This window comes from Anolis carolinensis, chromosome 2, assembly GCF_035594765.1.
Source record: "Anolis carolinensis isolate JA03-04 chromosome 2, rAnoCar3.1.pri, whole genome shotgun sequence".
NCBI lineage: Eukaryota > Metazoa > Chordata > Lepidosauria > Squamata > Dactyloidae > Anolis > Anolis carolinensis.
The window spans coordinates 28,007,948-28,027,225 of record NC_085842.1 but is presented as its reverse complement, the minus strand read 5'-3'; the positions used below and the strand labels follow the sequence as shown (position 1 = coordinate 28,027,225).

General features: G+C 43.5%; 1 protein-coding gene across 1 annotated transcript; it reads left to right on the top strand.

The window, feature by feature from the left end:
- Window positions 1-1,252: 1,252 nt before the first annotated feature.
- LOC103281112 (uncharacterized) lies at window positions 1,253-7,928 on the top strand. Its single transcript, XM_008121955.3, has 3 exons — window positions 1,253-2,687; window positions 3,883-4,371; window positions 6,308-7,928. The coding sequence occupies exons 2-3, from the start codon at window positions 3,906-3,908 to the stop codon at window positions 6,802-6,804; spliced, it is 963 nt and encodes a 320-aa protein (XP_008120162.1). The 5' UTR covers window positions 1,253-2,687; window positions 3,883-3,905; the 3' UTR covers window positions 6,805-7,928.
- Window positions 7,929-19,278: the final 11,350 nt, after the last annotated feature.

The following is a 19,278-nucleotide window of genomic DNA, read 5'->3' as shown; positions in this document are numbered from 1 at the left end:
CAGCAATAAAACAATTATCCAATAAAAATATCAATTACAGTAAAAACAATCGTTAAAATACAGTAATTACTACATAGCATTACTGCGTATTGAACTACTTTTTCTGCCAAATTTGTTGTATAACATGATGTTTGGGTGCTTCATTTGTAAAATCATAACCTAATTTGATGTTTAATAGGCTTTTCCTTAATGCCTCCTTATTATCCAACATATTCGCTTATCCAACATTCTGCTGGCCCGTTTATGTTGGATAAGTGAGACTCTACTGTATACACACACACACACACACACACACACACACACCTCCATGTTAGAATCCTTTCTCCTGATATTTTTAAATTAAGAAAAAAAATAAAAAATAAAAATACACTAATTATGTATTCATAAACATATTTAAACAATAATTATATACCAAGCTACACAACATGCATCTCTATTTTAATTACATATAAGCCTAACTACGAACATTTATACATATGTGTTATCGAAGGCTTTCATGGCCAGAATCACTGGGTAGATCACAGGCAATTTCTGGGGAGTTTTGCATAGATGTGAGTGAAACGTCAGGCGAGAATGCTTCTGGAACATGGCCATGTAGCCCAGAAAACTCGCAGCAACCCATATATACGTAATTTGATATTAAAACTGGATTTCTTCCTTCCCTTTTTTCTGTTTTTCTGTATCAAATGACCTATCCCACAACAACATTGTTAACTTGTCCATTCCTATGAGTTCCCACAGCTTTGCTATCTAATCTTCCAAAGTTGGTATCTGTCGTTTTCCACATAGAATTCCTGTCACTGTTAACATATATTGCAGTATTGTCTCATGTTCCTTTTCTATTTGATCATCCAATAGTCCTAGTAATATAAATTCCAGCTTGAAGTTAATTTTGCCTTAAAAATTGTCTCCAGAATCTTTTGGACTTTTTTTCAGGTTCGTGAACTTCACATTCCCAACGCTTATTTATTTGCACCTTTACACATTTCTCAGTTCTTATTCCAATCATACATTCACACAGCATATGTTTTTAAGGGAGGGAGAAAAATCACAGGATATTCCTATCAATATGTGAGTTTAAGAATGGTTTGTTAAATCTTATTGTTAAATCTATTGTAAAAATACCATTATCCATAAATGTTGCAGTTATTGTTGCAATTAATATTGCAATTATTGCAAAACACATTTTTTTAAAAAAAATCAGTATTTTTGAATGTATTATGAAGATTTTTGTGTGTGATGATGAAAGCACTTGCACCCTGTGTCCTTCTGGTGGTGCAACTACTACCACTGTTTCACACCCCAGAATTTCACAGAAGAAAACTGTGACATATGGAAGCAAACTATGGCCCCTTCTACATTGCCCTGTATCCTAGGATCCGATCCCAGATTATCTGCTTTAAATTGCATTGTATGAATCTCCACTGCCAGATAATCTGGGATCAGATCATGGGATATAGGGCAGTGTAGAGGGGGCCTACATCAGAGCATAGCCAAAGTTTCAAAAGTTTTCAAAAGTTATTCAAGAGGAAGAACACATAAGCAAGGAGAGGCTGCTACGGTCAGCCTTGTTCTGAGCCTATCGGGAAGGGAAGAACTCCAACCCCTTCTCTCATCCCGCTGCTACTTTCGAAATTAGTTTGCAGCAATTGACATATGGTGAGGAGTGAAGGGCAAGAAGAAGAATCAAGCTGGGACATTTTCACAAGCAATTGAGAAGGTGGGAGTGCTGATTAATAACTAAAGCTGGATCTACACTGCCATGTAATCCAGAGGTGCTTGACATTAAGGTATTTTATGGTTATGTGTTTTATCTGTGCTGTGCTCCGTCTCATGCCGTGAGGAGAGGTGGGTAACAAACAAAAATGGACAATGATGATGATGGGAAGGTCACTTCTGTTTACTCAATAATTATTCCTTTTCCTCCAGGCACAGTTGCCACACCACCCAGAGAGCAGACAAATGAAGTGAATAAAGTCTGGCCTTTTTAGAATTTGGAACTGAGACTGTCAAAAAACATCAGATATGTTTTAGAGAAAGGACATGGTAAAACTATTTCTTATCTAAGAAAATACTGTGAATTTCATGGAGGCACTATAAGTGGGCAGACAACTTGAAGGCTCATACATACACTTGAATACAGAATATTCCAGGCTTTATGCTTTTGGTGATGCATCACTCAATACTTCCCCTTATAAAACAAGATGTTCCACTGGCTTGGTTCTGCCTATAGAGTTTCCAGTTGCAACATCAGGAAAATCTATGTCTCAGTATCTGTCTGTTCATCTCGAAGGTGGAACAGAAGGGGCAAAGTGCATTTTAGTAAAATGGAAACAACATTTTCCCCATATGCTTGCAAAAATGTAAGGTACACCAATGCTCACATTCTAAATGTGTGTGTGTGTCCACACACAGAGATACACGTGTCCCAAAGTATTTTGCAATACCTAGCTGACTAAAGGCATAAAAGCTAGTTCCCCCTCAAGGTAACATTTAATCCCTTTGAATGTTTTTGTTGGGTGGGAAGGAGGGGTCCATCGATTCTATTAGAGGCAAACTTCCGAAACTTAAGATCTGTTTGGCTGCTTCTTTTCAGCCTCTGCGCTCTTGGGATATAAAGTGAAACACTGGAAATGCAGATGAGACCCAGAGGAAGCTAAGCAAACAGACACAAAGCTTTCAGCAGGGTAAGTCTGCATAGCCAACAAAGAAGTGGAAGGACAAGGATATGTAGTTTTTAACTTGAAATGACTGGTAATCATGCTACATGGCAGGTGATACTTTTATTTTGACTAGTGACCGGGAGCCTTTCCACACAGCCATATAACCCAGAATATCAAGACAGATAATCCACAATATCTGTTTTGAACTGGGTTATCTGAGTCCACGTTGCCATATATTCCAGTTCAATGTGGATTTTATACAACTGTGTGGAAGGGGGCTGGGACTTAACTCTTTGGGGCTTTCTACCTCCAATGCAAGTAAAACTCTTCCATTGAACTGCAATTGGAAAGTTTTATCTGTACAGCATTTCAAAAGTTTTTTTCCCCCAGATGGAACAGTATAGAGACTTTGAGAGATTCAAAAAGTCTCTATTCAAAAAGAAAGGAACAATTATCTGGATTTTTTGGATTACCTATAGTTGCATATGGAGATAGGGATCAAGTATAAACCTGAAATGTATACATCATATTTTTAATCATTCTATGCATGAAACAAAGTTTGGGTACACTGAACCATCAGAAAAGCAAAGGTGTCAACATTTCAGCCTCTCTTGGAGATAATTTTGGAGTATTTCAGTTACAGCCCAAGATTTGAACAGAGTTGGGAAAATTGAACCATAAACTTCTGATTTGTAATTGAGTCTCTTAGGCCCCTTCCACACAGCTATATAAAACCCACATTGGACTGGATTATATGGCAGTATGGACTCAGATAATACAATTCAATGCAGATATTGTGGATTATTTGACTTGATATTCTGGCTTACATGGCTGTGTGGAAGGGCCAATAGTTGCTAAACCAATACATAAGGGCTTTTCACACTACACAATTATAGCACTATATTCCACTTTGAAAGTTAGTACTGTTAATGGTTTAAGCGTCAGACTACAATAAGAGATCAGAATTCAAATCCCTGCTTAGCCATGGAAAGGCACATTCTCTCAGCTTCTGAGAAAGGCAAACCAAATGACCTTTGAACAAATCTTGCTATGTAAAACCTGCGATAATTTTACCTTTGGGTCTTAAGTCGATAATGAGTTGAGGCACACAGAAACAGCAATATTTCACTTTAGCTGCCCTGACATCCTTTGGTTCCCAGCTTGTTATAGCTGTGTCTTTATTTTTAAAATCATCTTCCTGTGCTGTTTTTATTTCCAGCTCCACATCCATCACTATTCACCATGGCTTTCGTGCAAGATGACAAGTACAACAGATTCATCCGGAAACATTCGGCGGCAGGGCTGCAGGAGTTGGTGTCCCTAGCTGAGATTCTGTTCCTCCCAAGGCCACACAGTGAGGAGATCTGTAATAAAACCCGTGATCGCATCAATAATGCATCCTACCATTTTTCGGAGGCTGAACGGCAGGTTGAATCCCACCTCTCACAAGTTGATTCCCAGTCAGAAGCTATGATAGCGGTGAAGAAACAAATGCAAGACGATCTGCAGGAGAAGAAGGGGAGCTTGGCAGACCTGAGAGCCCAGATGGTTGCCATCAAAGAAGTTCAGAAGAAGTCCCAGGCAATGCTGGAATCTGCAGAGGTGCATCTAGAAAATGCAAAGAAGCAGTATGAAGAGACCAAGAAGGAAGAAGAAGAAGATATATTTTACCAGACACTGCTCTCAGTAGGGGTTGGGCCAGTCATTGGTAAGCTTATTTTCTTATGCGTTAGTAAGTTCTTGATCAAGCATAGTCCCAAGTAAAATAATATGCATTCCCCTACTAGAGGAAGAATGGCATGCATCAAGCTTTTGGGATCTAGAGGCATTTCCCAAGTTGGAAACATCCAACTTACAAATGACCCCCAACCATAAAATTATTTTTATTGCTATTTCATAACTGTAATTTGGCTACTGTTATGAATCGTAATGTAAGTATCTGATATGCAGGAGGTATTTTCATTCACTGGACCAAATTTGGCACAAATATCTGATATGCCCAAATCTGAATACTGGGGGGTTGGGGGGGGATTGATTTTTTCATGTGGGAGTTGTAGTTATTGGGATTTATAGTTAACCTACAATCAAAGAGCATTCTGAACTCCACCAACGATAGAATTGAACCAAATTTGGCACACAGAACTCCCATGACCAACAGAAAATACTGGAAGGGTTTGGTGGGCATTGACCTTGGGTTTTGGAGTTGTAGTTCACCTACATCCAGCCTTCTCTGCCAAAAGGGTTGCTAACACCATCAGAAATATGTATTTTCTGATGATCTTTTGCGACCCCTCTAACACCCCCAGGGGTCCCAGCCCCCAGATTGAAAAACATTGGATTAAACCCTTGTGCTGGCTGAACTGCTGACTTGAAGTTTGGCTGTTCGAATCCGCGAATCCATCTGTCAGCCCCAGCTTCCCATGTGGGGACATGAGAGAAGCCTCCCACAGGTTGGCAACACATCCAGGCGTCCTCTGGGCAGCATCTTTGTAGACGGTTGATCCTCTCACACCAGAAGCAAGTCACTTCTGACATGATTAAAAAATCTGCCTTGATATTCTGAGTTATATGGCTGTGAGGAAGGGCCCTAAGAGGGAAAATTGGAAACATTCCCTTGCTGGTAATAAAACATTCAGGAGTCAGAAACCAGTCTATTTTGTTGATTTGTAAGTTAAAATTACATCTTTTCTGGGCAGCATAGATGGCTTGCCTCTCCTCTCTATTCAAAATGAAATGGCAGACAAAGGTTTGAGGTAATGAGACAAAGAGAGTTCTGGTGGCTGTAGAAAAAATGTTTATTCTCAGTGGCCAGAGAGAATAAGCAATAAGAAAAAGGACCTTCTCCTGTAATCAGGAAAGTGAAGGTCCGAAACAAAGAAACACAGGTTCTTATATACCCTTTTCCCTCCATCTACCTATGTCACCTTGGCATTATCCATCACCAATTAGTGTCAAAAAACTCTTACTCTTCACTTTACTAAAAGCTACTTTTGCATTTTCTTAAAATATAGGCTCTTTCAAGACCTCTGACCCTCCATTAGACCTTATCTAAGGAATTTCCTATCTAGGCTCTCAGGGGTTCTCATTAATTAAGGAATCTCCTCCTATCTTAGCTTTTAGGGAGCCATTAGCACTTCTACATGGCGCCAGGTCTTATCTTGACATCCCAAAAAGCCTTAATTTGTCTCTTGTCCTTTAGCTTATCTATTCTTGTTGACACTTAACATATATCTCTGGCACTTAGGGTGAACTTTGGTCCTGCTTATGGGGAGACAGTTATTTGCTGAGCAGAGTGTATTTTGGCGCTATATGCACACAATTCTGCTTGTGATTACATTTTTCCTATTCCTATTTTTAATATGATTACATTCAATATATAGTTTCCAATAAAAGTATTATATTTTCCCAATACACCTTCATCAAAACAACTCTTGTGATATAGGTCAGGCTGCAGGAGTATAGGATACCTGGTGAGTTTCATGGCTTGGGGGAACTAAAACGTGGGCTTCTCAAGTTGCCATCTGAAACCATAACCACTATGCCATTCTGGATCCTGATCTGCCTTCTACATGTCTCTGCACTTGAGAATACAACACCACACCATTCCTCTTTTGTAACCTCATGGATTTGTCTTTGCTTCTTAGCACTTCTGACGCTTCCGAGTCTCGAGGCAGCAAGGAAATCAGCCGAAAATCATATAGCTGAAGCCCAAGAGGCAGTGGTCCAAAGTATAGCAGAAGTCGACGGTTACAGGAACGAGGTGGCACAATTGTCCCAAAAGGAGCAGGAGATACAGGCTGGGATAAACACTGCTGAGGAGAAGATTTCCCAGATTCAAGCCGAACATGACGAAATCCTTGCTTTCCACAACACCGTAACAACACAGCAAACCTGGATCAGAAAATTCCTGTCCCTGTTGGATCTGTTGGGAGGCAGGATTGACGCTTCTGCGGTAATGTACAGCCCTGACTGTACGCCTGACTCCCTGGTGGGCATCTTGGAAGAAATAGCAGGCATGGTGGCAGGACAAGACGCAAAGTCCTTCTGTGCCTATGAGGAAATCCAGGCTTTGGTTCTGCAAATAAATAAGACAATGCAATCTCTGAAAGCCACGGCAGGAGGAAATGAAACCATTGCTTAATAACGCCCCCCACAACCTTCTTGTCATACTACTTTTCTCATTCTACTCAGCCGTTTCCCACTTTTCCCATTCCATTGGCCCATTTCATTTCTGTGTTGGAAGATAACTGCAGATTTTGTATGCTAGTGTTCTTGTGTGGCTATTGTTTTTATTTGTTGTTGTTCTGTGCCTCCAAGTCATTTCCAACACATGGTTATTCCAAGGCAAACATATCACAGGTTTCTTGCGATAAGTTTTTGGTTTTGTTCAGAGGCAATTTGCCTTCTTCTGAGGGCCCCTCCACACAACCATATAACACAGAATATCCTACAATATCTGCTTTGAATCCATGCTGCCATATATTCCAGTTCAAAGAAGATAATGTGGGATTTTATTCAGCTATGTGGAATGGACCTAAGGCTAAGACCCCTCCTGCATTGCTTTATAAAATCCAGATTGCCTGCTTTGAACTGGAATATATGGCAGTGTGGACTCAAATAAAGCAGTTCAAAGATGATATTGTGGAATTTTCTTCCTTGATATTCTGGGTTAAAGGCCTCTGTGGAAAGGCCCTATGAGAATATGCCTTGCCTACAGACACTATGGCTAAGTGGAGATTTAAAGTCTGTTGCCAGAGTTGTTACTCACTGCTCAAATCATTACATTGCACTGATTAGTTTACTAGCAAAATATTGTGTTGGGAACTACATTCCTGAATTTTACTGTTGTTTGCTGTATTTTCATAGAATTATAGAGTTGGAAGAGGCCATGAGGGCCATCGAGTCCAACCTGTGGAGATTTGTAAAAGGCATCATTGACTGGAAAGACATGTGTCAGCAGCTGATTTGCTAAGAGTGCCAGGAGCCAACATTCTGATTGGCTACTGCCTCTGGCTTACTGCTGAGAGAAATGGTTTGGACAGGCACTTTTACCTCAGAGAGCGAAGAGGTAACACCTAGGGAATTAATGGCTGCCGACTCTCTGAAGCCTGATAATTGATAAGGCAATGAGGTATATTTAAAGGCTGATTTAAAAGGACTGTTTATTCCCTCTGTTCTCTGTAAGAAGCCAGAGAGACTACTGTATATATTGTTGCTCTGTTCGATCTATTGAACTGAAGTAAAGTTACTGTTACTTATTTCACAGACCTGAGTGGCACATTATTACACTGCAGGGCAAACTTTGGTTCAGAAGCCGTGGTAAAGCTTCTATTTATTTACATCTGCAACATCCAACACAACACCTTGCAATGCAGGAACAAACAATCAAAGCACTCCCAACAGATGGCCACCCATCCATTGGATAGTATATGAAGATACTGAATTCTCTACTCCCTTCGCCCATATGTTATCACTCCACACATCCCATATAGTAAGCAAGGAGAGGGAATCATGCAGCTGTCCACACCTTTCTGAAACACAACTCCTAATATTCCTAAGCATTGGCAATGCTAGTTACTAGAATTGCTGGAAGTTGCAATCCAACACATGTCGATCCCTCAAATAGGCTCTTGTTGATTAAAACACTTCTCTCTCCATGTGAAAGTCAAAGTATTTTCTTGTTGTTTGGTTTGTACTACAAAGACTTCTACATGGTGAAATGGCAGACAAAGGTTTGAGGTAATGAAACAAAGAGAGTTCCTGTGGCTGTGGAAAAAACGTTTTCCTGTGGAAAAAACGTTTATTCTGTGGCTAGAGAGAATAAGCAATAAGGAAAAAGACCTCCTGTAATCAGGAAAGCGAAGGTACGAAACAAAGAAACACGGGTTCTTATATAGCCTTTTCCCTCCATCTACCTACGTCATCTAGGCATTATCCATCACCAATTAGTGTCAAAAAAGTCTTACTTTGCACTTTTACTAAAAGCTACTTTTGCATTTTCCTAAAATATAGGCTCTTTCAAGATCTCTGACCCTCCATTAGGCCTTATCTAAGGAATTTCCTATCTAGGCTTTTAGGGCTCCCCTTCAACCTCCATTAGCACCCCTTTTCATTCCTCATGGAGACAGGCTGCCTAAGCTCCCCTTGACAACCCTAAAAGCCTCAATTTGTCTTCAGTTCACCGGTATGGCCTTATCTAGTCTGTTGACACTTAACAGATGTTTCTGCGTGTTTGAGGCCTCTTTAAGTGAACTTTGGTCTTCTGCTTATGGGGAGACAGTTATTTGCTGAGAGAGTATATTTTTGGGGCTATATGCACACAATTCTGCTTGTGATTACATTTTCCCTATTCCTATTTTTAATATGATTACATTCAATATATAGTTTCCAATACAAGTATTATATTTTCCCAATACACCTTCATCAATGGCTTGATGGATCTGGACCAAACTTGACACACAAACCCTTCATTACCCAATTTAAAACAAGCATGGGGTCTCAAATACAAAATCCACCCTGTTTTGCGATGAGGGACCCCAAAAGTAAACAAAAAAAGGGCAGTATTTCGATTGTAAAGATTATCTTCTTGTCTCAAGGTATGCATGTATGCAGCATTCAGATTCAGGGCCCTTCCACACAGCCATATAATCCAGAATGTCAAGGCTGATAATCCACAATATCTGCTTTGAATGAGATTATCTGAGTCCACACTGCCATACAATCCAGTTCAATGTGGATTTTACACAGCTGTGTAGAAGGGGCCTCAGCCATAAGAAGGCAGTAAGGCCCCTTCTATACTGCCAGATAAAATCCAGATTATCTGGTTTGAACTGGATTATATGAGTATACTGCTATAGACTGCTAATCGAGTTCAGATCAGATAATCTGGATTTTATATGGCAGTGTAGAAGGGGCCTAAATAGATAGAAGGGATTAGCTCAGGCTGGATCTACATTGCCTGATATCTCAGGATCTTCCTGAAAAGAGTTAAAAACTACTGGACTAATGGGCTGTTGTATGTCTTTTGGGCTGTGTGGCCATGTTCCAGAAGTATTCTCTCCTGACGTTTCGCCCACATCTATGGCAGGCATCATCAAAGGTTGTGAGGTATGGATGAGGATGCCTCTGAGGATGCTATCCTCTGAGAATGCCTGCCATAGATGTGGGCGAAACGTCAGGAGAGAATACTTCTGGAACATGGCCACACAGCCTGAAAGACATACAACAACCCTGTGATCCCGGCCATGAAAGCCTTCGACAACATACTGGACTAATTTCTTTGGTTTGCAGTTTTCTTAGCTCTATGTACTTGAGGCAGTGGGAGGGGCTGCAGACCATGTTTCTGGTTCAGTGACTGTTTAGAATGCAGTTTTTAAAAGGACGACAGTTGAGGAATGACAGTTGATGTTTGAGTCTGTTTGAGCACAGAAGCCAATGTTAGAAGTTAGAAGTCAGTTGAGACTTGAGTCCCTTGGAAACAGACTGTTATAAAGGAGAGCTGTACAGAGCAATATAGTTTTGATGAGACTGGTCACAACCTATTGGGGATTATGACCTATTGGGATCATAATCATAGCAGAGTTTCAGGAGTGTTCCTTTAGTTAATGGATGATCACTGGGCACATATATACAGTAGAGTCTCACTTATCCAAGCTAAATGAGCCGGCAGAAGCTTAGATAAGCGAATAACTCGGATAATAAGGAGGGATTAAGGAAAAGCCTATTAAACATCAAATTAGGTTATGATTTTACAAATTAAGCACCAAAACTTCATGTTATACAACAAATTTGACAGAAAAAGTAGTTCAATGCACAGTTATGATATGTTGTATTTACTGTATTTACGAATTTAGCACCAAAATATCCCGATATATTGAAAACATTGACTACAAAAATGGCTTGGATTATCCAGAGGCTTGGATAAGCGAGGCTTGGATTAGTGAGACTCTATTGTACCTTGTTTCTATTCCACACTCTCAGCAGATAAAGATTCAAGTAGACTTCTCTGAAATAACATGATTGTTTTACTCACAACTTCATGTATTTAAATGTACAGGTATGTTTCTTGTCAAGTTAAACTTAAAACATTTCATTTTATAGTCTTTATCAGTCTCATCAAAATTACATTGCTATGGTGCTTGCTTCGGCAGCACATATACTAAAATTGGAACGATACAGAGAGAAAAATACATTGCTATGTACAGTTCTCTTTTATAACGACTAGACTTAATGTCAGGGAAAAACCTTTACCTTTACCTTAAGGGGATTTAGGCAATTATGATTATGCAATCTTTGAAATGCAAACCTATGACTCGATGACAGTGTTTCTCAACCTGGGGGTCGTGAGGAGGGTTTCAGAGAGATCGCTAAAGACCATCAGAAAACACATACAGTAGAGTCTCGCTTATCCAAGGTAAACGGGCCGGCAGAATGTTGGATAAGCGAATATGTTGGATAATAAGGAGAGATTAAGGAAAAGCCTATTAAACATCAAATTAGGTTATGATTTTACAAATGAAGCACCAAAACATCATGTTATACAACAAATTTTTACAGAAAAAGTAGTTCAATTCACAGTAATGCTATGTAGTAATTACTGTATTTATTAATTTAGCACCAAAATATCACGATATATTGAAAACATTGACTACAAAAATGCCTTGGATAATCCAGAACATTGGATAAGCGAGTGTTGGATAAGTGAGACTCTATTGTATTTCTGATGGTCTTAGGAACCCAAATCCCGCTAGTATTTTCTGTTGGTCATGGCGGTTCTGTCTGGGAAATTTGGCTCAATTCTATTGTTAGTGGGGTTCAAGGGGCTCTTTGAGTGTAGGTGAACTATAAATCTCAGCAACTACAACTCCCAAATGTCAATCTCTATTTTCCCCAAACCCTTCCAGTGTTCAAATTTGGGCATATTAAGTATTCATGCCAAGTTTGGTCCAGATCCATTATTGTTTGGAGTTGTCACGACCCAGGCTACAGAGCACCAATAACCATACGCAGAGGCCAGATTCTATCTAATATCTTTATTAAGGAAATATATAAAGTTAGTAAAAGCAAATGTAAAAGATAGTCCAGAAGCAGACCTTTCAGGAAAGGTCAAAATTAGTCCAAGGAAATAATGTCCAGTATGAAATATTAAGGTCCAAAGTTGTAATCCAATAACCGAAACACTCACTTTGACAAGCAAAGTGAGGGGAGATGACAAGGTCCTTTAGTCCAGGAAACTTGAGCGAGTCTAGAAAGTAACTTGATACTTGGAACAAGGCTTGAACGTGGAACAAAGGTAACTAAGAACAAGAACAAGGTCCGTGGAATAACTTGATAAATCCGTGGAACGAGGCAAGGATTGATCCTGGGAAACTAGGCAAAGTCCGTGGATAAACAAGGCTGGGAACCAAGGCGAAGGCTGGATAGCAAGGCAAGGCTTGAGCAGGAGCGAGGCTTGAACCGGAGCGCGCTGTCCAGACACAACTCGCTCCGTAGGCTGACGAATTGACTCCGCGAAGTTACTTCGCGGGTAAATCACCTATATAGAGTCTAACTTTTCCCGCCGAAGCAGTTCTCTGGGAACCAGAAACGAAAGCTAATCTTTGAGACCAGATGTTTGACTCCTTAAGGATTCTCACGAAAAAGGAGACTTAATTGGCAGAATTCTTGGCTGCTATCCTCGCACTCCTGCGCGAAGCAGCTTCCAAACCTCTCTGTTGTTTACAAAACTCCCGGCGCAAGAATACGGGAGAAGTAGGCTCTGGGCTTGTTTGACATACTTCTGGGAGACAACTTTCTTGCAGGTGCAAGGTTCCCAGATCTGCCTGGGAAAGATCTGGCTGAGAAGATTCCAGTTCTGACTGGGAAGGTAAAAAACCCAAGTTTTCATCTTCATCAGGAATTACCATGTCCTGAGCAGGACTACAAGGCCCATGGGTCATCACACTATCCCCCTCCTCAAGGCCCCTCCCAAACTGGGGCCCTCTCCCCGAGGCGCGAGGTCGCGGTTTGGTGGGATAGGTCTGATGAAAGCGACGGGTTAGCTCAGGAGCATGGACTGCGGAGGCGTCTTCCCAAGAGCGTTCCTCAGGGCCAAAACCCACCCAGTCAATGAGATATTGTAGGCGGCGGCGGTGAAAGCGAGAATCCAAAATGTCCTCAACCTCGAACTCCTCCTCCCCATTCATCAAAACAGGAGGGGGGGCCGGTTGGTCTGTATCAGGACGCACACCATCCGCCGGAAGGAGCAGGGAACGGTGAAACACTGGGTGAATGCGCATTGAACGCGGAAGTTGGAGTTTGAAAGTCACAGGGTTTAATTGCGCCACCACTGGATAGGGGCCAATGAAACGGGCATCTAACTTCCGGCAAGGGCGGTGGGAGGGCAGAAAGCGAGTGGACAGAAAAACCCGATCTCCTACCTTGATTTCGGGGCCCGGCTGGCGATGTTTGTCAGCGTGGCGTTTATAGTCCTCCTTGGCTTGGTCCAGTTGCTGGAGCAAAAGTTGTTGTACCGCTGTGAGTTCCTGCAGCCAATCCTCTGCTGCGGGAACTTCTGAAGTTTCAATGACAGGGGGAAAGAAACGTGGATGGAAGCCGTAGTTTGCAAAGAACGGCGTTTCTTTTGTAGAAGCTTGAACTCCATTGTTGTAGGCAAACTCAGACAGTGATAACAGAGAAGCCCAATTGTCCTGTTGGTAGTTTACATAACAGCGAAGATACTGCTCCAAAGTGGCATTGGTGCGCTCCGTTTGCCCATCTGTTTGGGGATGATGAGCTGAAGACAAGCGAGAGTCTATGCCCAATAGTTTTTGTAGCGCCTTCCAAAAACGAGAGGTGAATTGAGATCCACGGTCTGTGACTAAACTCTTGGGCAATCCATGTAGTCTGAAAACATGTTGAAGGAATAGATCCGCAGTCTCTTTGGCCGTGGGGAGGCCTTCGCAGGGAATGAAATGGGCTAACTTGGTGAAAAGGTCCACCACCACTAAGATCGTGGTGAATCCACAGGAAGGTGGTAGGTCAGTGATGAAATCCGCAGAAATTATTTCCCATGGGCGAGATGGGGTAGGAAGGGGGTGTAAAAGCCCTGAGGGCTTCTCCCTTCGTATCTTGGAGCGCTGGCATACTGGGCAGGTGTTGACATATTTTTCCACATCCTTGCGGATCTTGGGCCACCAAAAATCCCTTAGGATCAGATGCATGGTTTTAAATAGTCCGAAGTGTCCTGCTGGTTTGCAATCATGACACAGACGAAGCGCCTTTTCCCTGCCCGGTCCGGGTGGGATGTAAACATGATTTCTATAGCAAAGCAGTCCATCCTTAAGCGAAAAGGGAAAATGCAGACCTTGGCGAAGTTGGTCCTGCGCCCAGGCATCTGCTTGCTGACTAGCCCTGATTTCTTGAGCACAGAGGGGTCCTGGAGTAGGGGAAGTAGAACCAAGGGGAATGGATTTGGTGTTCCCCACTGTGAGCGTGGCAAAGTTCTCGGGTTGTAGTAGTTGGGATTCAAAGGTCTCCTTGCGTCCTGCAGCGTATTCTGGTTTACGTGACAGGGCGTCTGCTTGCTTGGTCTGGGCTGGGGTCACATAATGAATCTGGAAGTCAAAACGTTCGAAGAATAAAGCCCAACGTTGCTGCCTCTGATTTAGTTTGCGGGCAGTTCTTAGATGCTCTAGATTACGATGATCAGTGTGGACTTCAATGGGAAATTTGGCCCCTTCTAGCCAATGTCTCCAAGTTTCAAAGGCTGCCTTTATGGCCAGTAGTTCTTTTTCCCAAATGGTGTAATTCCTTTCTGGTGTGGTTAGTTGACGAGAGTAAAAGGCACAGGGATGGAGGTGATCTCCCACCGGTTGTAAGAGTACAGCCCCAATTGCCACATCTGAGGCGTCCGCTTGCACAACAAAAGGGGTTCCCGGATTTGGGTGCTGTAGAATTGGCTGGGAGGTGAATAGTTTCTTTAGTTGCTGGAACCCTTTCTCTGCTTGATCAGTCCAGCGGAAAGGCTGCTTTCCACGGATGCAGCTAGTGATGGGGTCGGACCAGCGGGCAAAATCTGGAATGAACTTGCGGTAATAGTTCGCGAACCCCAAGAACCGCTGCACCTCTTTCTTGTTAGTTGGCGCCTGCCATTCCAATACTGCTGAAACCTTGGCTGGATCCATGGAAAGCCCTAGAGGCGAGATGCGGTAACCAAGGAAATCTACCTCTTGTAGATCAAAGGCGCATTTTTCCAGCTTGGCATAAAGTCCATGGTCCCGCAATCGTTGTAACACCATTTTGACGTGGTTCTCATGTTCTGATTGTGATCTAGAAAACACCAAAAAATCGTCCAGGTAGATTATCAAGAACCTGTCTAGATAGTCCTGAAAAATGTCATTGACAAAATGCTGGAACGTTGCGGGAGCTCCGCATAAACCGAAATTCATAACTCGGGACTCGAATAATCCGAATTTGGTCTGGAAGGCGGTCTTCCACTCGTCCCCTTCCCTGATGCGAACTAAGTTGTAAGCCCCCCGAAGGTCCAGCTTGGTGTAAACCTTGGCTCCTCGAAGCCGATCCAGTAGATCCGAGATTAAGGGCAGGGGATAGCTGTTCCGCTTGGTGATATTGTTCAATGCTCTGTAGTCCACCACCAAGCGTAGTTCTCCTGACTTCTTCTTCACAAACATCACTGGGGAGGCGGCTGGGGATTGAGAGGGTCTGATGAATCCCTTGCGAAGGTTTGTCTCTATGAATTCCCTGAGAGCTTCTTGCTCTGGTTCAGTCAGGGAGTAGAGATGCCCTCGCGGGATCTGGGCCCCCTCCACCAAGTCAATGGCACAGTCATAAGGTCTATGTGGGGGTAATTTTTCGGCTTCTTTCTCATTGAATACATCCCAATACTCGGAGTACTTCTTTGGCAAGGTGATGATGGGCTCGGTGTCCGTGGCATGGCAGACCTTGGCTACGAGGCAATGGTTTTGGCAGTACGGTGAAGCAAACTGCAGTTCTCTGTTGGACCAGGAGATGTTAGGGTCGTGGAGAGTCAGCCATGGGATTCCCAAAATCACAGGGAAATGGGGAACCTCGGTAACAAAGAAGGAAATCTCTTCCATATGTTCCCTTATCCACATCCTGGTGGGTTCCGACCACTGACTTACGGGGCCCGTCTTGAGGGGGCGGCCGTCTATGGCTTGCACCACACGGGCATTCTTGAAATCATGATATTGTAATCCCAGAGAGTCGGCATACTCTCTATCAATGAAATTGTTGGTAGCTCCAGAGTCTATCATGGCGTGGATCATGACGGGTCCCCTTTTTGCTGACCATAATGTGACCACGAGAAGGAACAGGACCCCGGTTGGCGGCTCTTGAATGGATTTTTTGACCGGGTTGGCGAGCCTCTCTACACCCGGTCGTTGGCTTCCCCCGCCGGCTGTGTGCCAGTCGGCTCAGACGCCTTCGTCTCCGTGGAAGACGCCGCCGCAAGACGGGCGGCAGGCTTCCCTTTGGCTGGGCACTCTCTGGCGAAGTGGCCCCCGTTCCCGCAGTACCAACAGAGGTTTAAGCGTTGACGACGGGCCTTCTCGGCGGCATCTAGTCTGGGACGCACATTGCCCAACTGCATCGGCACTTCCTCGCCTCCTCTGGGGTATGGGGTTGGCGGTGGGGGTCTCCACACTGGACGTGGCTGAACGCTGGCGGGAGCGGGGGGTTTTGCCCCGGCTCTACTGCCCTGGCCTCGAACCCACTGTTTCCTGTTGGCAATCATGACTTCAGCCCGTAAACATTGATCAATGAGTGCCTCGAGGGTCTGGGGAGGATCCACCTTGGAGATTTCTTCCAGCATTTCAATGTTGAGACCCTCCCGGAATTGTCCTCTGAGGGCTACATCGTTCCAGCCGGTGTTGTGGGCCAGCACTCGGAACTCGGCTATATACTGAGACATAGGTCTGTCTCCTTGGAAAAGGCGACGGAGTTTGTGACCGGCTGCCTCCAAATTGTCCTCGATTCCCCAAGTCTCCTTGAGGTGGTCCAAGAAGTGTTGCGCTGATCTTAGGTGTGGAGAGGCTTGGTCGAACAGTGCCGTCGCCCAATTGGCCGCTGGCCCGTCTAGAAGACTGTAAACCCACGCCACTTTGATGTCTTCTTGGGGAAACTCGGCATCACGGGCCTCTAGATATGCTTGACATTGGCGACGGAAAACATGAACCTTAGAAGCTTCTCCAGTAAACTTGGTAGGCAACGCCATGGCCGGGAGGCGGATTCCGCGCTCCCGCAAGCCCTTTATTTCTCCATCCTGGGCGTTGAGTCTGTCGCGGATGCGATCCACTTCGTCCTTGCTGATGGTGTAGCTCAGTGGCTGCCCACCGGGCACGGTTCCGGTAGACATTCTGGCCGAGGTTAATTGGTGCTTAGGGTGGCGGAGTCAAACTGTCACGACCCAGGCTACAGAGCACCAATAACCATACGCAGAGGCCAGATTCTATCTAATATCTTTATTAAGGAAATATATAAAGTTAGTAAAAGCAAATGTAAAAGATAGTCCAGAAGCAGACCTTTCAGGAAAGGTCAAAATTAGTCCAAGGAAATAATGTCCAGTATGAAATATTAAGGTCCAAAGTTGTAATCCAATAACCGAAACACTCACTTTGACAAGCAAAGTGAGGGGAGATGACAAGGTCCTTTAGTCCAGGAAACTTGAGCGAGTCTAGAAAGTAACTTGATACTTGGAACAAGGCTTGAACGTGGAACAAAGGTAACTAAGAACAAGAACAAGGTCCGTGGAATAACTTGATAAATCCGTGGAACGAGGCAAGGATTGATCCTGGGAAACTAGGCAAAGTCCGTGGATAAACAAGGCTGGGAACCAAGGCGAAGGCTGGATAGCAAGGCAAGGCTTGAGCAGGAGCGAGGCTTGAACCGGAGCGCGCTGTCCAGACACAACTCGCTCCGTAGGCTGACGAATTGACTCCGCGAAGTTACTTCGCGGGTAAATCACCTATATAGAGTCTAACTTTTCCCGCCGAAGCAGTTCTCTGGGAACCAGAAACGAAAGCTAATCTTTGAGACCAGATGTTTGACTCCTTAAGGATTCTCACGAAAAAGGAGACTTAATTGGCAGAATTCTTGGCTGCTATCCTCGCACTCCTGCGCGAAGCAGCTTCCAAACCTCTCTGTTGTTTACAAAACTCCCGGCGCAAGAATACGGGAGAAGTAGGCTCTGGGCTTGTTTGACATACTTCTGGGAGACAACTTTCTTGCAGGTGCAAGGTTCCCAGATCTGCCTGGGAAAGATCTGGCTGAGAAGATTCCAGTTCTGACTGGGAAGGTAAAAAACCCAAGTTTTCATCTTCATCAGGAATTACCATGTCCTGAGCAGGACTACAAGGCCCATGGGTCATCACAGGAGTCCACAGTGCTCTCTGGATGTAAGTGAACTACAACTCCCAAACTCAAGGTCAATGTCCACCAAACCCTTCCAGTATTTTCTGTTAGTCATGGGAGTTCGGTGTGCCAAGTTTGGTTCAATTCCATTGTTGGTGGATTACAGAATGCTCTTTGATTGAAAGGTGTAAATATATGATATGCAGGATGAGTTTACATTATTTATTTATTTATTTATTTACAGCATTTATATTTCGCCCTTCTCACCCCGAAGGGGACTCAAGGCGGATCACATTATACATATAGGCAAACATTCAATGCCTTTTCACATAGAACAAAGACAAGACAAACATAAGCTCCGAGCGGGCCTCAAACTCATGACCTCCTGGTCAGAGTGATTTGTAGCAGCTGGCTGCAGCTGACTGCTCACCAGCCTGCGCCACAGCCCAGCCCTAAATAGATAGAAAGAATTAGCTCAGGCTGGATCTCCATTGCCTGATATCTCAGGCAGCTGGCTTGCTCTCCCGCCTGCGCCACAGCCCGGGCCCTAACTGGACCAAATTTTGCACACATACCTGATACACCCAAATTTGAATACTGGTGGGGTTCAAGGGGCTCTTTGATTGTAGGTGAACTATAAATCCCAGCAACTACAACTCCCAAATGACAAAATCAATAACCCCACCAGCAATCAAATTTAGGCGTATCGGGTATATGTGCCAGATTTGGTCCAGTGAATGAAAATACATCCTGCATATCAGATATTTACATTATGATTCATAACAGTTGCAAAATTAGTTATGAAGTAGCAACGAAAATAATTTTATGGCTGGGAGTCACCACAACATGAGAAACTGTATTAAGGGGGTCACAGCATTGGGAAAGTTGAGAACCACTGCGCTATGAGTTTCAATGGAGCGAAAATAGAGCAGCCAGTCATCCAAAATCCAGGACCATGTTACAGTATATAATTATAGTGCTATGATTCTACATTCCAGCAGAAAATTAGAAATAGGCTTCTCTTTATAGTCCTGGGCTGTGTTTACGTTGAAATAAAACTCAGGGTGCGTCTACACTGTACAATGAATGCAGTTTGACACCACTTATACTGCCATGGCTCAATGTTATGGAATCATGGGAGCTGTAGTTTCATAAGGTCTTGAGCCTCCTCTGCCAAAGAGTAATGGTGCTTCATTAAACTGAAACTTAAAGGATACCATAGCAATTGAGCCATGGGAGTTAGTTA

What these genes read in the sequence shown, in the direction of transcription:
- LOC103281112 (XM_008121955.3), top strand. Translation starts at nt 3,906, where the DNA reads ATGGCTTTCGTGCAAGATGACAAGTACAACAGATTCATCCGGAAACAT. An exon ending in AGGGGTTGGGCCAGTCATTG is followed by an intron (nt 4,372 to 6,307) that starts GTAAGCTTATTT and finishes TTTGCTTCTTAG; the next exon opens with CACTTCTGACGCTTCCGAGT.